General features: G+C 37.9%; 2 protein-coding genes across 8 annotated transcripts in view; both read right to left on the bottom strand.

The window, feature by feature from the left end:
- SEL1L2 (SEL1L2 adaptor subunit of ERAD E3 ligase) overlaps window positions 1–13498 on the bottom strand; it is a 144765-nt gene that overhangs the window by 79809 nt on the left and 51458 nt on the right. The gene's annotated exons all lie outside the window — the stretch shown is intronic.
- On the bottom strand, window positions 12124–12660 carry LOC118357251 (divergent paired-related homeobox-like). Its single transcript, XM_035728823.1, has one exon. The coding sequence runs from the start codon at window positions 12658–12660 to the stop codon at window positions 12124–12126; it is 537 nt and encodes a 178-aa protein (XP_035584716.1).

Below are 13498 nucleotides of genomic sequence, written 5' to 3'. Positions count from 1 at the left end.
CTCTGAACAGCCAACTAGTGGATGCCTGTTGTTCTGTCCTGATAAGGGCTCAAAGCTGACTTGAGAAGTGGTGGGGATGAGCCTCAGGAATAAAAGAGGGCAGAGTAGGTACGCCAGAGCACTATTTCACACAGCAGCAGATATGGGAAGTGCTTCAACTAGATGAATTTGTATTTCAGTGTTTGTCAGAGACATAATTTATAGAGAGTTCTTGACATGTTATTACTTCTGCAGTCTTAATTATTATTTTATGACTATCTTGGATGTTGTTTCAGGCTGAATTGTGTCCCCCCTAAATTCATATGCTGAAGTCCTATCCCCCAGTATCTCAGAATGTAACTTTATTTGGAGATAAGGTCTTTAAAGAGGTGATTAAGTTAAAATGAGGTCATTAGGGTGGGGTCCTAATCCAACATGACTAGTGTCCTTATAAGAAGACAGAGAGACATCAGGGGCATGCAGGCACTAAGAAAAGGCTATGTAAGGACACACTGAGAAGGTGGCCATCCATAAGCCAAGGAGAGAAGCCTCAGAATGAAACCAAACTTGCTGACACTTTGATCATGGACCTCCAGCCTCCAGAACTGTGAGAAAATAAATTTCTGCTGGTTAAGTCACCTTACCTGTGGTATTTTATTATAATATCCTTAGCAAAGTAATACAGATGGCAACTCTGGATCTCATGGAAAACAACCTGCTCCTTCTCCCTGCGGGAAGGGATGCACCCAGCTCAGCTTCCCATGAGATCAGTGGCTACCTTTTTAAAAAACAGGAAGGACTGGGGCACCTAGGTGGCTCAGTCGGTTAAGCAGCTGCCTTTGGCTCGGGTCACGATCCCAAGGTCCTGGGATCGAGCCCCATATCAGGCTCCTTGCTCAGCAGGGAGCCTGCTTTTCCCCTGCCTGCCACTCCCCCTGCTTGTGCTTGCTCTCTTCTTCTCTGTGTGTCAAATACATAAAATCTTAAAAACAAACAAAAAAAAAACCAGGAAAGACTATAATTTCTCACGGTCCCCCAATGTCTCTAGGTGCTGGACATCTGACTTTCCTAGGGAGCTGGGTACCCAAGTAGCCCACCTCTGACAAGGTCACTTTCTCATGATTATACTCTAGGTAGGCAGTTTAGTAGGTAGACCTTCCATGTGTCCAGCAATCCTGGGACCCAGCTCACCTCTCTGTGAGATGATGGGAGAACTGGGGTTCTGTGCCTTCTCTTGCTGACCCTCCTACTATAAATTTCTCTATCAAGTCTATTCCTTAATCCCTGTCACTTGTTGTGGAATTCATGAAGAATCCTCTTGTTGATAATGAATAGAAGCAAAGCTTTGGAACAAAAAGGGCCCACTTGCTTGCTGCAGATATTAAAGAAAAAGAAAAGAGCTGAAAACAACTTATTCTCTGTCATTCATACATTTACTTGTCCATTTAATTGGTATGAATTGAATACTTACCATGTGTTAGACACAAGGCTAGATGTTGTGTTTCCAAAGATGATGGAGACGCTGTCTCAGCCTGGCAGTGGAGACAGACATGTTTACCAAAAATTACAATGCCATGTGGTAGGTACTCTGTAATAAGGCACTGTGGGAGTACAGAAGTCTTCTTTGTAAGCAATAGAAACGTAATCTGATTGACTTAGGCAAAAGGAACTTACTGGGAGGCTGTTGAAAGCTCATAAAATCAGTGGGGTCGGTCAGGAATCAAAGTTCTCTGGAAGCAGAGACAGATGCTGCTACAGGGATGGATTGAAATCCAATCCTTTTAGGATCTTCCCCTCTTTGCTCCAGACTCCATGATGATTCTGAGGGGTCTAATTAGGGAAGACAAGGCTTCTCATTACATTCCTATAAGAATGTATTCACTGGGGAACACTTAATTCCTCAAAAGGAAATTGGGATGGTGAGAAAAGTAAAATGGATGATGGGAAGCTGCCAAACAGCACATGCCCACTTAAGCACCCTACTCTCGCTAAGGGAAATAAAGAAATCTTCACAGATGAACGGACAATTTAGAGAGTTCTTGAAAGGTAGATAGGAGTTTGTCAGGCCAAGAAGACGAAACTGGCATTCCATTTGGAGGAAACAATCTACACAAATGAACCATGGGTATGAAACAATGAGAGGGGCTGGTGTGTCCTAAATAAAGAGTGAGGGCTTGAGGGTTATGTTTGACCATGTGGTCCAGGCTGGTTGTGTGAGTAAGTGATACTGAGGGGAGTGGAGAGAGGGGTGAAAAGGGAGTGGGGGAAGTGAACTGAGGTCATTGTGAAGGTGAAGGCAAGTTTGATAGGAGAAAGAGAAGGAGAAGTGGCAGGAAGGTGGCTCTGATCAGACAATTATTTTGGAGTTTGAAATTATATTGATGAAATATCTCTGCATGTGGCTGGTAAATGACTGATGAGAAATAGACACAAAGATTATTAGAATTGAGGAGGTTTAGCAATTAAGACAAAGTCTTCCATATGGATATTTAGCCCCTGCAGGGTACTGGTGGCCTCTAGCCATTAACTGATTGATGTGAGGGTAACAGCCTAACCCCTTGCCTATGGGAAGGGAGAAATCCTCTAGTGCAATTCACTCTTTTTAAAAAAATATTTGTTTATTTCGGAGAGAGAGAAAGCATGAGTGAGAGAGAGCAGGCGCAGGGGAGAGGGGCAGAGGGAGAGGGAAGAAGCAGACTCCCCGCTGAACAGGGAGCCCGATGTGGGGCTCAATCTCAGGACGCTCAGATCATGACCTGAGCTGAAGGCAGACGCTTAACCCACTGAGCCACCCAGGTGCCTGCAATTCACTCTTAAAGCCCTAAACTTCTCCTGAGACCCTATCTTTGCCCAACTCCTTCCCTTGCCCTTCCTGCATTCCTCACTCACTTCTGTTTCACATATCATAAACAAATACCATTTAAATCATCTAAAATAACAAAAGGAAAAAGAACAATAGATTCATGATTTTGAATCTCAAATTATAGTTACCTCAAAAATGACATAAAGGATCATTGAGAGTTAAAGGAATTAAAAATTAAGCTAGGAGATGAATGTCTTTTAGTCTGACTAAAAATCAGGTGCTTTCAACATTAAAATGATAGAAAGAGATAAAAATGGGAAGTTCTTTCCCTTCCAGAAAATCTTGCCTACACAGACACTGTATCTTTCTTACTTAATTTCAATTGAATTTGATATAAACCAACTTCAGCATCTGATTTTCTGAATAATGCATCAGAAGAGCTCTTCACATTTGCCCTTATTGTGTGCCAGGAAGATACAATACAAGATAAGGAGGGAGAATCATGATCCATTACTAAAAATAACATTCCATCTAAAAAAGAATGACTCAGCAAAGAGTTTAGTCAGATAAAGATGTGATCAACTCAAATGCACTTGGATAAGAGCACAGAGATTTACAATAATCAAGTTTATTCACAATGTCCCCAGATCATTGTTGTCAAACATAAATACCTTCACTGGTAGTGCTAGGAAATAGTAGACAAATTGTGTAATAAGTAGAAAAAAATTCTCTCCTCAAATAACTACTAAGCAAAACTTGAAATAACAAGGATTCGGACTTTCAAAGACTAATTCACTGCCTAAAACACTTAATTTAGGAGAAAGAAATATGGTTTATAAAACAAGTGAAGCATCAAAACCAATAATTATGGTGTTAAAATAAAAGCTAACGTATAAACCACCTAGGCACTGGGCAGTTTTTTTTTTACTGATGGTTAAGAGCAAGTGGATATTATCATTCTTGTTTTACAGATGAAATGATATAGGCACAGAGAGGTTAACCTGCCCAACGTCATATAGTTGGTACCTGGTAGGCAAGGATTCAAATGTAGGCAGTCTTGCTCATACTGCTTCTCAGAGCTACACAAAATGCAGAATTATGTGAGAAACACGAAGTTACTATCAATTACTGAAAAATTTGAAAAAAATGGGTCCAAAATACATTAAAAAATAAATTTATTGTAATTTAAGTATTTTAAACAATGGGTAGTTTATAGTTACATTTCTTTTATCGGACATTATTGAGAAATGTCTTTCATATAAATCATTTTTTCCTACTAGATGAGTCATATCCCTTTTTATCTTGACTGTTTTATGATGGAAATCTGTCTGAAAAGTATACAATATATTCGTCCACCTTCCCCAACAGAAGATAATGAGCATGATTTAACCTGGTCTTGATGATTCAGATCATCATTATGCACAGCTGATCATACCCACTCCAGTTGGTTTGGACATCATTACTTAAGAAGACAGTACTTGTGGGAGACCTTGGATAATGGGAAGTCCTTCAGTAATGAGTGGGAGCAAAAGGGACAAGAAAAAGATGGTGACATGCTGTATTCAAGGCCCTCTGGGGGGTGAGGGTACCTGCAGTCTGGGTAGATAATTAGCAGCACTTGCTAATTTTCATCACCTTCATTACTGTTTCCCAAAGAGTACATGAGATAATTTTAAGTGGTACACACACAAACTTTAAAATTTTGACAGTTAATATACTTAATATATATTCATCTATAGATTCTACTTGTCACAAGTGATACTACTTTTTATTTTTTCTCTAAAAAATTAACCATGAAAAAAAATTAACCATGAAAAAAATTAATCATGAAATATTTCAAACATACAAAGAAATCCAGAAAACATATCTCAGCATAACCCTCCTACTTCACACAATTTAACAGATGGTAACATTTTGCCTTGTTTGTTTTAGGTATCTCTCTAAGGAAACAGAATGGTACAGACATGCTCAAAGCCTCCTTCCAACATCCTTTCCCCTTGTTCCCTCTTCAGAGGTATCTATTATCCTGAAGTTGCTACGTAGCTCTTTTACTACATATATGTATCCAATATTATTTCCATGTTTTATATAAATAGCATCATACTATATATTCTTTTGCAACTTGCTTTTTCACTTTTTGAGATGTATCTGGATACAAGTAGGCTTCATTCAATCATTTTAATCAGGGCCAACTGGTCAAAATTCTTTGTGTGAATAGACCAGTTTATCTATTCATTCATCCTTATTTATCCTACTCATTCCACAGATATTAGCTTTTTCCATTTCAGTGTTACCAAAACCAATTCTGCAATGAAAATCCCTGCACACATTTTCTGATACAGATGTGTGAGAATTTCTGTAGGATATATTTCTAAAAGTACATGTGCTGAGTGTAGCATATAGAAATCTTAAATCTTACTAGATATTACTATATTTCTCTCTATTTTTTAAGATTTTATTTATTTATTTGACAGAGAGAGACACAGTGAGAGAGGGAACACAAGCAGGGGGAGTGGGAGAGGGAGAAGCAGGCTTCCCGTGGAGCAGGGAGCCCGATGCGGGGCTCAATCCCAGGACCCTGGGATCATGACCTGAGCCGAAGGCAGACGCTTAACGACTGAGCCACCCAAACACCCCAGTATATTTCTTTTTTTAAAAAGATTTTTATTTATTTATTTGATAGAGACACAGTGAGAGAGGGAACACAAGCAGGGGGAGTGGGAGAGGGAGAAGCAGGCTTCCTGCTGAGCAGGGACCCTGATGAGGGGCTCCATCCCAGGACTCTGGGATCATGACCTGAGTCAAAGGCAGACGCTTAAGGACTGAGCCACCCAGGCGCCCCTATATTTCTCTTCAAAGAGGTTGTCTCAAACATATACTCCCAACAGTAATGTATAAGGTTCTCATTTCCTTAAATTCTGGGTCATTCATGGGGTTGTCTAACCTTTAAGTTTTGCCAATCTGTTGTGAAATGATAAATCTTTGTTATCAAACTTGCATTTCTGCAATTACTAGTTAAATATATTTATTGGTCTTTGTTTTTTTTCCTCTGCTAAGAATTGTCTATTTGTATCCTTTGTTCAGTTTTCTACTTGGTTTTCCTGTTGATTTGTAGGTGTTCTCTATACAACCAAATACTAATTCTTTGTTGACTCTATTTGTTACAATATCTTCTTTTAGTCTGTGGGGCTTTTTTTTTTCACTTTATAATTAAAAATACCTATTAAAATTTTTAATTTTAAGGTAGTTAAGTTTATGAATTTTGTCATCATGGTTTTACTTTTGTCTTTTCTTTTCTTTTTTTTTTTAATTTATTTGTCAGAGAAAGAGAGAGAGAGTACACAAGCGGGGGAGCAGCAGGCTCCCTGCAGAGCAAGGAGCCCGATGCGGGACTCGATCCAAAGACCCTGGGATCATGACCTGAGCTGAAGGCAGATGCTTAACTGACTGCCACCCAGGTGTCTCTTACTTTTGTCTTTTCTAAGAATTCCTTTTTTATGCCAATATCATAACATTTTTTTCTAAAATTATTAAAGTCTTGATATTCATATTTAGATCTTTTATCCATCCAGAAGTTAGTTTTGTGCATGAGCTGAGAATGGGATCTGATCTTAATCTTCCAAATGAGAATCAGTTGCCTGCATACAATCTGTTTGTTCTTTCCCAGTTGATTTGTAATGCCACCCCTGTCATATACCAAATTCCCCTGTATATATGGGACTGATTCTAGACTCTTTTCTTTTTTTAATCCATATGTCAATATCATATTGTTTATACAAATATCATTTTATAGTAAGAATCTAGTGGGGCAAGTTCCACTTCTCATTCTAAGTCAGAAGTATCTTGGCTATCTTTAGACTTGTTTTCATATATACTTTTAAAATTAGTTTGTCAATGTTTATGAAAATCCCTTTGGGAAATTTCTAACTAATTTGGCAAGAAGTGATATTTTAGAATTTTGAGACTTCCCATTCACAAACACAATAACTCTTTAGTTATACAGGTGTTTTTTATATTATTCAATAAAGTTTTATGCTTTTACTCTTCTTAAACATCTTATAGATCTTTTAGATTTATTCTTAGGTATATTTTAGTGTTTATTGCTATTTTAAATAATATTTTAGTAATTTCATTTTCAGTTGTTTTTTGGTATCATATACAGAAAGGCTATTGATTTTTATATATTAATTTTTAAATTCAGCAACTTTGCCAAGCTCTATTAATTCTCATGGTTTAATAGATTTTCCTGAATTTTTCAACATAGACATTGTATCATTCTGGTGAATTATTCCTTTGAACACTACATGATGAAGCTTTCTCCCTATTTGTGCCTTTACCTTGAAGTCTATATATTGTCTGAAATTAATATCAGATTTCTTTTTAGTATTGCCTATGATATCATTTCCATTAACTAACTTTCATGTTTTAAGTATACCTCTTGCAAACAGCATATATTTATGACATTTTTATTTTAATCTAAGAGTTTCTGTCCTTAAACTCATATTTTCTTTCTGGGCTGCATTCAGGGCAGTATTTTCTGATCTTTCTCTAGTTCATTAATCTTTCCTTCCACAGTGTCTAATCTTCTATTTAAGTCATTAATTTAAGCTCACTTAATTTAAATGAACATACTTTTCATTTTTCTTAGTTCTATTTGATTCTTTTGCACAGAAGCCTATTCCTTTTTCATGATGCCTTCTCTTTTTTCTTATAGTTTCTCAACCATTTAAAAATATATTTATTCCATAATTTTTTTTACATCATTGTTTTACTATATCAAACTTGGCGGTGCTATGCCTTATGCACATGTGTGTATATGGGCGCAGGCATATGCAAACTGACTCTCACTGGTAGCTTTTTTTTTCTGAGTAGATTTTTCTTTTTAACTTGGTGCATTTTATAAAATTTTCTTGTAAGTTCACCCAACAAGACTTTTTATGTAGGAATTGTGGGAATGTTTTTCTAAAGTGGTTTTGTGTTGCTTCTGTCATTTTCTAGACTTACCTTACTTTGGAAGGAGATTTTTATATGTTAACATGAACGTATTTACAAAAAAAAAAAAATCAGGTAATCAGGTAGCATAAATTTAAATTCAAATCTGTATAAGGTACAAGGTTGTGATGTAGGGTTTCCCAGGGAGATGTTTTTCCCTGTGAAAGCCTAAATAGAGGAAGAGTTTCCTTGATACTTTCATAAAATGGTAGATGGTTTATGTTTTTCCCTAGTCTCCCTTTCGCTGCATGTACAATTCTGTAAAACTCTCAGTTTTATTCATAGCTCTTCATCCCAACTGCTTTGTCAAAAATCCTAATGTCTTTTTGATTTTCCCAGCCTGGGATTTAAAATCCGATCCTCATGCTTTACCAGCTCTGATCACAGTTTGCCAAAACATCAACTAACATCCTTATTTTTCATTATTTCTAGCACCTGGGGATTTCAGTTTCCTGTGAACCCAGCTCTGCATTAGAGAGAAAGAGAAAGAGAGAGAGAAAGAGAGAGAGAGGGCTTGGCATATTTTAGGCATTATTTTTAGGTATTTGTAGCAGCAGGATTTTCATATTGGATTAGTCCACTATTTTGCTAGAATGGGAGATCTTTAGTAATTTTCTTTTAAAATCAAACTCATTTGCAAAAAACTTGTATTGATTTAAAGAAAAAAATGTCAGTAATAGGAAAGGTATTAAATGGTATGCAGTTGGGGTTCCCTGATAAGCAAACTCTAAGAGTTCAGAATGTTTATTAAGAAGTGCCCCTGGGAAGCACCCTGGGGAAAAAGTTGGATTGGGCAGAGGGAGAAGTTGTGATGCCTTGACCCCACTGGGTGCTCTGGAGCTAAAGTGTCTCTTCTAATGCATCCCAAGTTAGGCTGAGATGGTCAGGACTTCATGTTCCTGAATTGATTAGTCATTGGAAGTTGGCTGCCCCAGGGAGGAAGCCTAACTTTGGGCTATGTTGCTCTCTTTGCACCTGAGACAGCGCCTTCACTGCTGAAGTCTATCTGTGAACTACACTTCCAGTAATTGGTCAAGTATCTCATTGAAGGGGGGGAGGGGATATGAATGGCACTTCACAGTGTCCTCCACATATATTCCAAAAGTTAATAAAGTGGAATACATATGATAAACTTAGCCTAGCTGGTCAAAGACCCTAGAAGTGATAAAAAAGAATGGCAAGACTAGCTTAAAACAAGATTCCAAGACAACCTTCTCCAACCAAGAACACGGTAGTGATCTAGTGATCTGATCTGATCACCAAAATTAATGATAATTAATTCCCCCCCCAAAAAAATGCCAGTAAGGACCTGTCAGGAAGGACATAGAAGGTAGTGTTCCAGTTGTCAGCAGGAATATGCTCCATTGTTCCCAATGTATGATTAATTATTGATTTGTCTTGCTAACAATTTATGAGACTAAATTCTGACTTAGAATTACTTGTTGAAGTTATAGTGATAAGATACCCTGAGGGAAAATGAACATGACATTAAAAAACAAACTGGAATGGATGTGAAAGCATTTTGTTCAACTGTAAAACAATATTCAAATATACTCTAAAAATGTAAGGCTTTCTTATTTCTCTGTAGCACCTCTAGTGTAGTATATTGTAGAGAATGCTGAAATTGGAGTTAGAAGACCTGACTTTACATCCTAGCTCTACACAAAAGGAATTCTACTCAATATTTGTTAATATTAATATTTAATGAATCAATATTTAATCAGCAAATATTGATTCATATTAAGTATGTGACAGATAAAATGCCAGGCACAGATCTTGCCTTGAAGTAATGGGAGTACAAATGCTATTGGTTATTATTTGACAAATTCTAGGTAGGGGGCCAAGTGGTAGAGGACTGAAATTGGGTAAACAGTTCCTCTGTTTTCATGGAGAAATATATTAATATTCTAGAAACAGTTTGATGTTAATCCCTTTGATTTCTCTAATAGATTATTATACATGGTTTGTGAGCCTTGAGTTAAGGAGACATGGTCACTAAGAATTAGGAAAGGTTTTTGAGAATGTGAGGTTAAATCCCATTTCTTTTATCTGGAGGACTAGTAAGTTTGGGGAACAGCACTTTTATAAAACACCTATACTCCATCTTTTATGATATCCTGTGTGCAAAATGCTGAAACAGGAATGGAATGAGAGTAGAGTTGAACAAGGTTTTCACCCAGCTTGATAACCATGTGTTCATTCCACAGCTTCTAAAGTTCAAACCCTCCCTCTAGAGCAGGTTACTTTTCCATGGCTTTCTCTAATTTCTTAACTCCTGATTCCAGAGGTACTGTTCCTGGACTGTCTCACATGGACCCACAGTGAAACCAACAGCTCTTCAAGTTGTCCCAAAAGAATCTTCACTCTTGAAAAGCATTAATTACGAATATAGATTTTTACCAACAATTTCATAGAGCAAATTGCAAAGATGATTAATTCCAAGAACAAAAACAACTTTAATGGTCATCTTAGGCATCACTGATTTTAAAATATCAGTTGGGTTCCCAACTTTGGAGTTTTACTGGTTTCTTGTTAGCACAATCAATAACCATCTTTCTGGCTCCTTATGTCTGCTCTCTCCATATTTGTTCTCCCATTCTCTTTTCTTTTCACTCTTGCAAAAATAACAAAATTCTTCTCCCTGGATCTGCAGTGCAATTTCTTTCCATGTGTGAATACTTGGAATCAGCTGACACCAGGTCTCTTTGAGGAGCTGGAGGTGGGGGATCAGGAAGGGATGTTTGCCTACCTTCTATCCACAAATACTCAACCTCATCATATATAGATTTTTACCTGGTTGATTAGTGGGTATATATAATTCTAGAGATTTATGGTAGATTATTGTTGGCTCTAAGCTCTAAACTTGGCCCTATCTTGCTAACTCCTCTAAGAAAAACTTGAGCAAAAGATTGGAAGGCATATCAAAATTTTGAGTGACAGAAAACTAGGAGACGATAACTGATGAATTAATTGATGTAATCGATAGGTTGGAATAGTCCAAAGTAAACACAATGAAATGTAATAGACGTGTAAAATCTTATACCTAGATTCAAAAATTTAGATGAAAACATACAGATTAGGAGATATTTGGCTATGATGGTCAATTTTATCTGTCTACTTGGCTTGGCTACACTCCTATTATTACATCAAACACTAATCTAGTTGTTGCTGTGAGGGTATTTTGTGGATGTGATTAATACCCACAAGCAAGTGAAGGAGATAAGCTGTGTTTGCCTGATTTAATCAGTTAAAAGGTTTTAAGAATGGTACTGGGGTTTCCCTGAAGAAGAAAAAATTCAGCTCCTCCCAGAGAGTTCCAGCTTGCTCTTCTTGACAAACTCCCTTATGGATTCGGACTTGCCTAGCCAGCTCCCACAATCAAATCAGCCAATTCCTTGTAATAAATCCTTTAATATATATCTCCTACTGGTTCTTTTTTTCCAGTTGAACCCTGACTGATACACTGGCTTAGTACTTTTAGGTGAGAAAAAGATTTCAATTTGCTCTAAGCTTGTTAAGAATCATCACTGTGAGTGGGTGCCCAAAACAACAAATAGGATCTTAGAAACAATATGCACAAGCTTCACTATTTGGGGAGGGAGGGCAACAACTCCAGTGGAGGAGTCCACAGAGGGGTTGTTCTGTCCAGCTCCCACTGCCATAATTTAATACAGACTAACACCTAAGATCACTGTTAGGAAATGGTTCTGGTTTAATGTTAATAACTCTGTAAGAAATAAATGTATTAAATAATGTCATAAGTTGTGTTTTATGATGTTGTGAGCTTAGTCACAGACATCTACCTAGGAGCTGCCTTAAATATCTGATGAAAGAAATTAGACTAGATAACCTCCAAATTTCCCCAATTAATTCTAAGATTCTGCAATTTTACTTTTTTTTCTCATTGTATATATTTATTGAGATATAATTTAAAAGTTGTCTCCAGCTTTACTGAGATATAAGTGTAAGGTGTATGATGTGTTGATTTGATACATTTATATATTGCAAAATGGTTACTGCCAGTGGCATTAGCTGATGCTTCCGTCCTGTCACATGATTTTTTTTTGTGGTGTATGTTATACAATATTACAGTTCTGTGTCTTTGGATGAATTTATACATGCAGGTTCCTGCCATCTGAATTACAACATGAAACATCCCCATCGCAATAGTTTGTTGAGCAACTCTTGCCACTCAGTTCCACCCCACGGGCACTTGTGGGTCTTTTTTTTTTTTTTCACGAATCCCGTTTCTGAAATGCCTCCATGTTGCGTAGATCCTGATTCTGTCTCTTGTCTGGAATCATTGAGAATCGTTACAGTAGGTGACCTTTTGTGTCTGGCTTTGCTCACTAGGTTCTTTGTGGAGATGAAGAACCCAAAGAATTAGCAGTGAAGCTTGTGGAAAGAATTTGGGATTCCGTAATGGGACATAGGGAGTAGATGTTAGGATCTCGGCAGCAGCCGAAATGGACTATTTTGTGGCCAGAAGGATGGTCTGAGAGAGCCTTAAAATTGGAGCATATGCTGAGTTGGAAGGAAGGTATGGGGTGATCTGTATAAACTAGGGAAGCAGGGTAGGCACCATCGGGGGCTCCTGGAGCGGCATCCGTGTGTCTCTTGGAAGAGTGGGTCTTGACTTCCACCCCAGCTAACTGCTGTTGTTTGGCTTTCTTGACTTTTGCTCTGTGGTTCTTGAACCAAACCTGCAGTACGGTGGGATGTATCTCCAGTTTCGAGGCCATTTCTTTCTGAAGGCTGGGAGCGGGGTATGGGTTCTTGCTGAACAAGAATTCTAAATCTGCCAGTTGTTTCTCAGTGAACATGGTTCGTTTCCTTTGTGAATGTTTCTGATCCTTTCCTTTAGGAAGGTCCCCTGTGCCTGCCATCCCATCTAGCTGGATCCCCATGCTCTGGTCCTGTGTCAAGACTGCAATTTTACTTTTAATACCTATGCTTCTATTGTATGCTACTAAAAGTCCTCATACTTGTAGTTCATGCTAATTTCTCTTGTCTAGAAAACCCAGTGTGTTGCATGTCCACTTATTCGCCTTTCTAGACCCACTCCATCCTGCTCTATGCCCTGGGACACTAACCCATATGGACTGCATCAATGGGCTCCCTTCCCCTCCAGCTTCTGATTAAGTTTGGTTGAAAGGCACCAGTAGGAAGTATGAAGGGAAGAGAGTGAGGTAGGGATATTTATTCCCTGGCTCCCCAATCTGGTTTGCTGCAGGCTGGCTTTATCCCTTGTCCTGAGGTAATAGTTCTGTTAGAGAGCTCTCTCCAACATACCTCCTGGTTTCTTTCTCAGCATTCTAGTAGCCACTACTGCCTGTGACCGTTTAGGCCCAGGGTTGCTAGCTCCATTGGTGTTACTAGCCTGGGGATTACTTTGCAGTTTCCTTACATCCTGTCTACACTTTTAGAAATAGACCCTTTATTAAACTTGTCTCAAATGACTCAATTTAAATGTGCCATTTGCTTCCTGTCAGAACTCTACCTGATACTTCAAGTTAACACACATATCAATATTTTTATGTCATATCTAGAACTCTTCAACTAAGCAGTGAAGCAGTCTTTTGGAATAAATGTGGAGGAAAATACTCTTAAGATATTAAGATTAGAAAAATTAAAAATCTTTATCAAAGCAAGACTCTCATAAAAAAATTATCAACTGGAATCAATAAGAGTCCTTCCAGCTCCAAAACTAACCTCTCTCTCCTC

This window comes from Zalophus californianus, chromosome 8 (genome assembly GCF_009762305.2).
Source record: "Zalophus californianus isolate mZalCal1 chromosome 8, mZalCal1.pri.v2, whole genome shotgun sequence".
Taxonomy (NCBI): domain Eukaryota; kingdom Metazoa; phylum Chordata; class Mammalia; order Carnivora; family Otariidae; genus Zalophus; species Zalophus californianus.
This window is presented reverse-complemented; position numbering and strand designations above follow the sequence as displayed.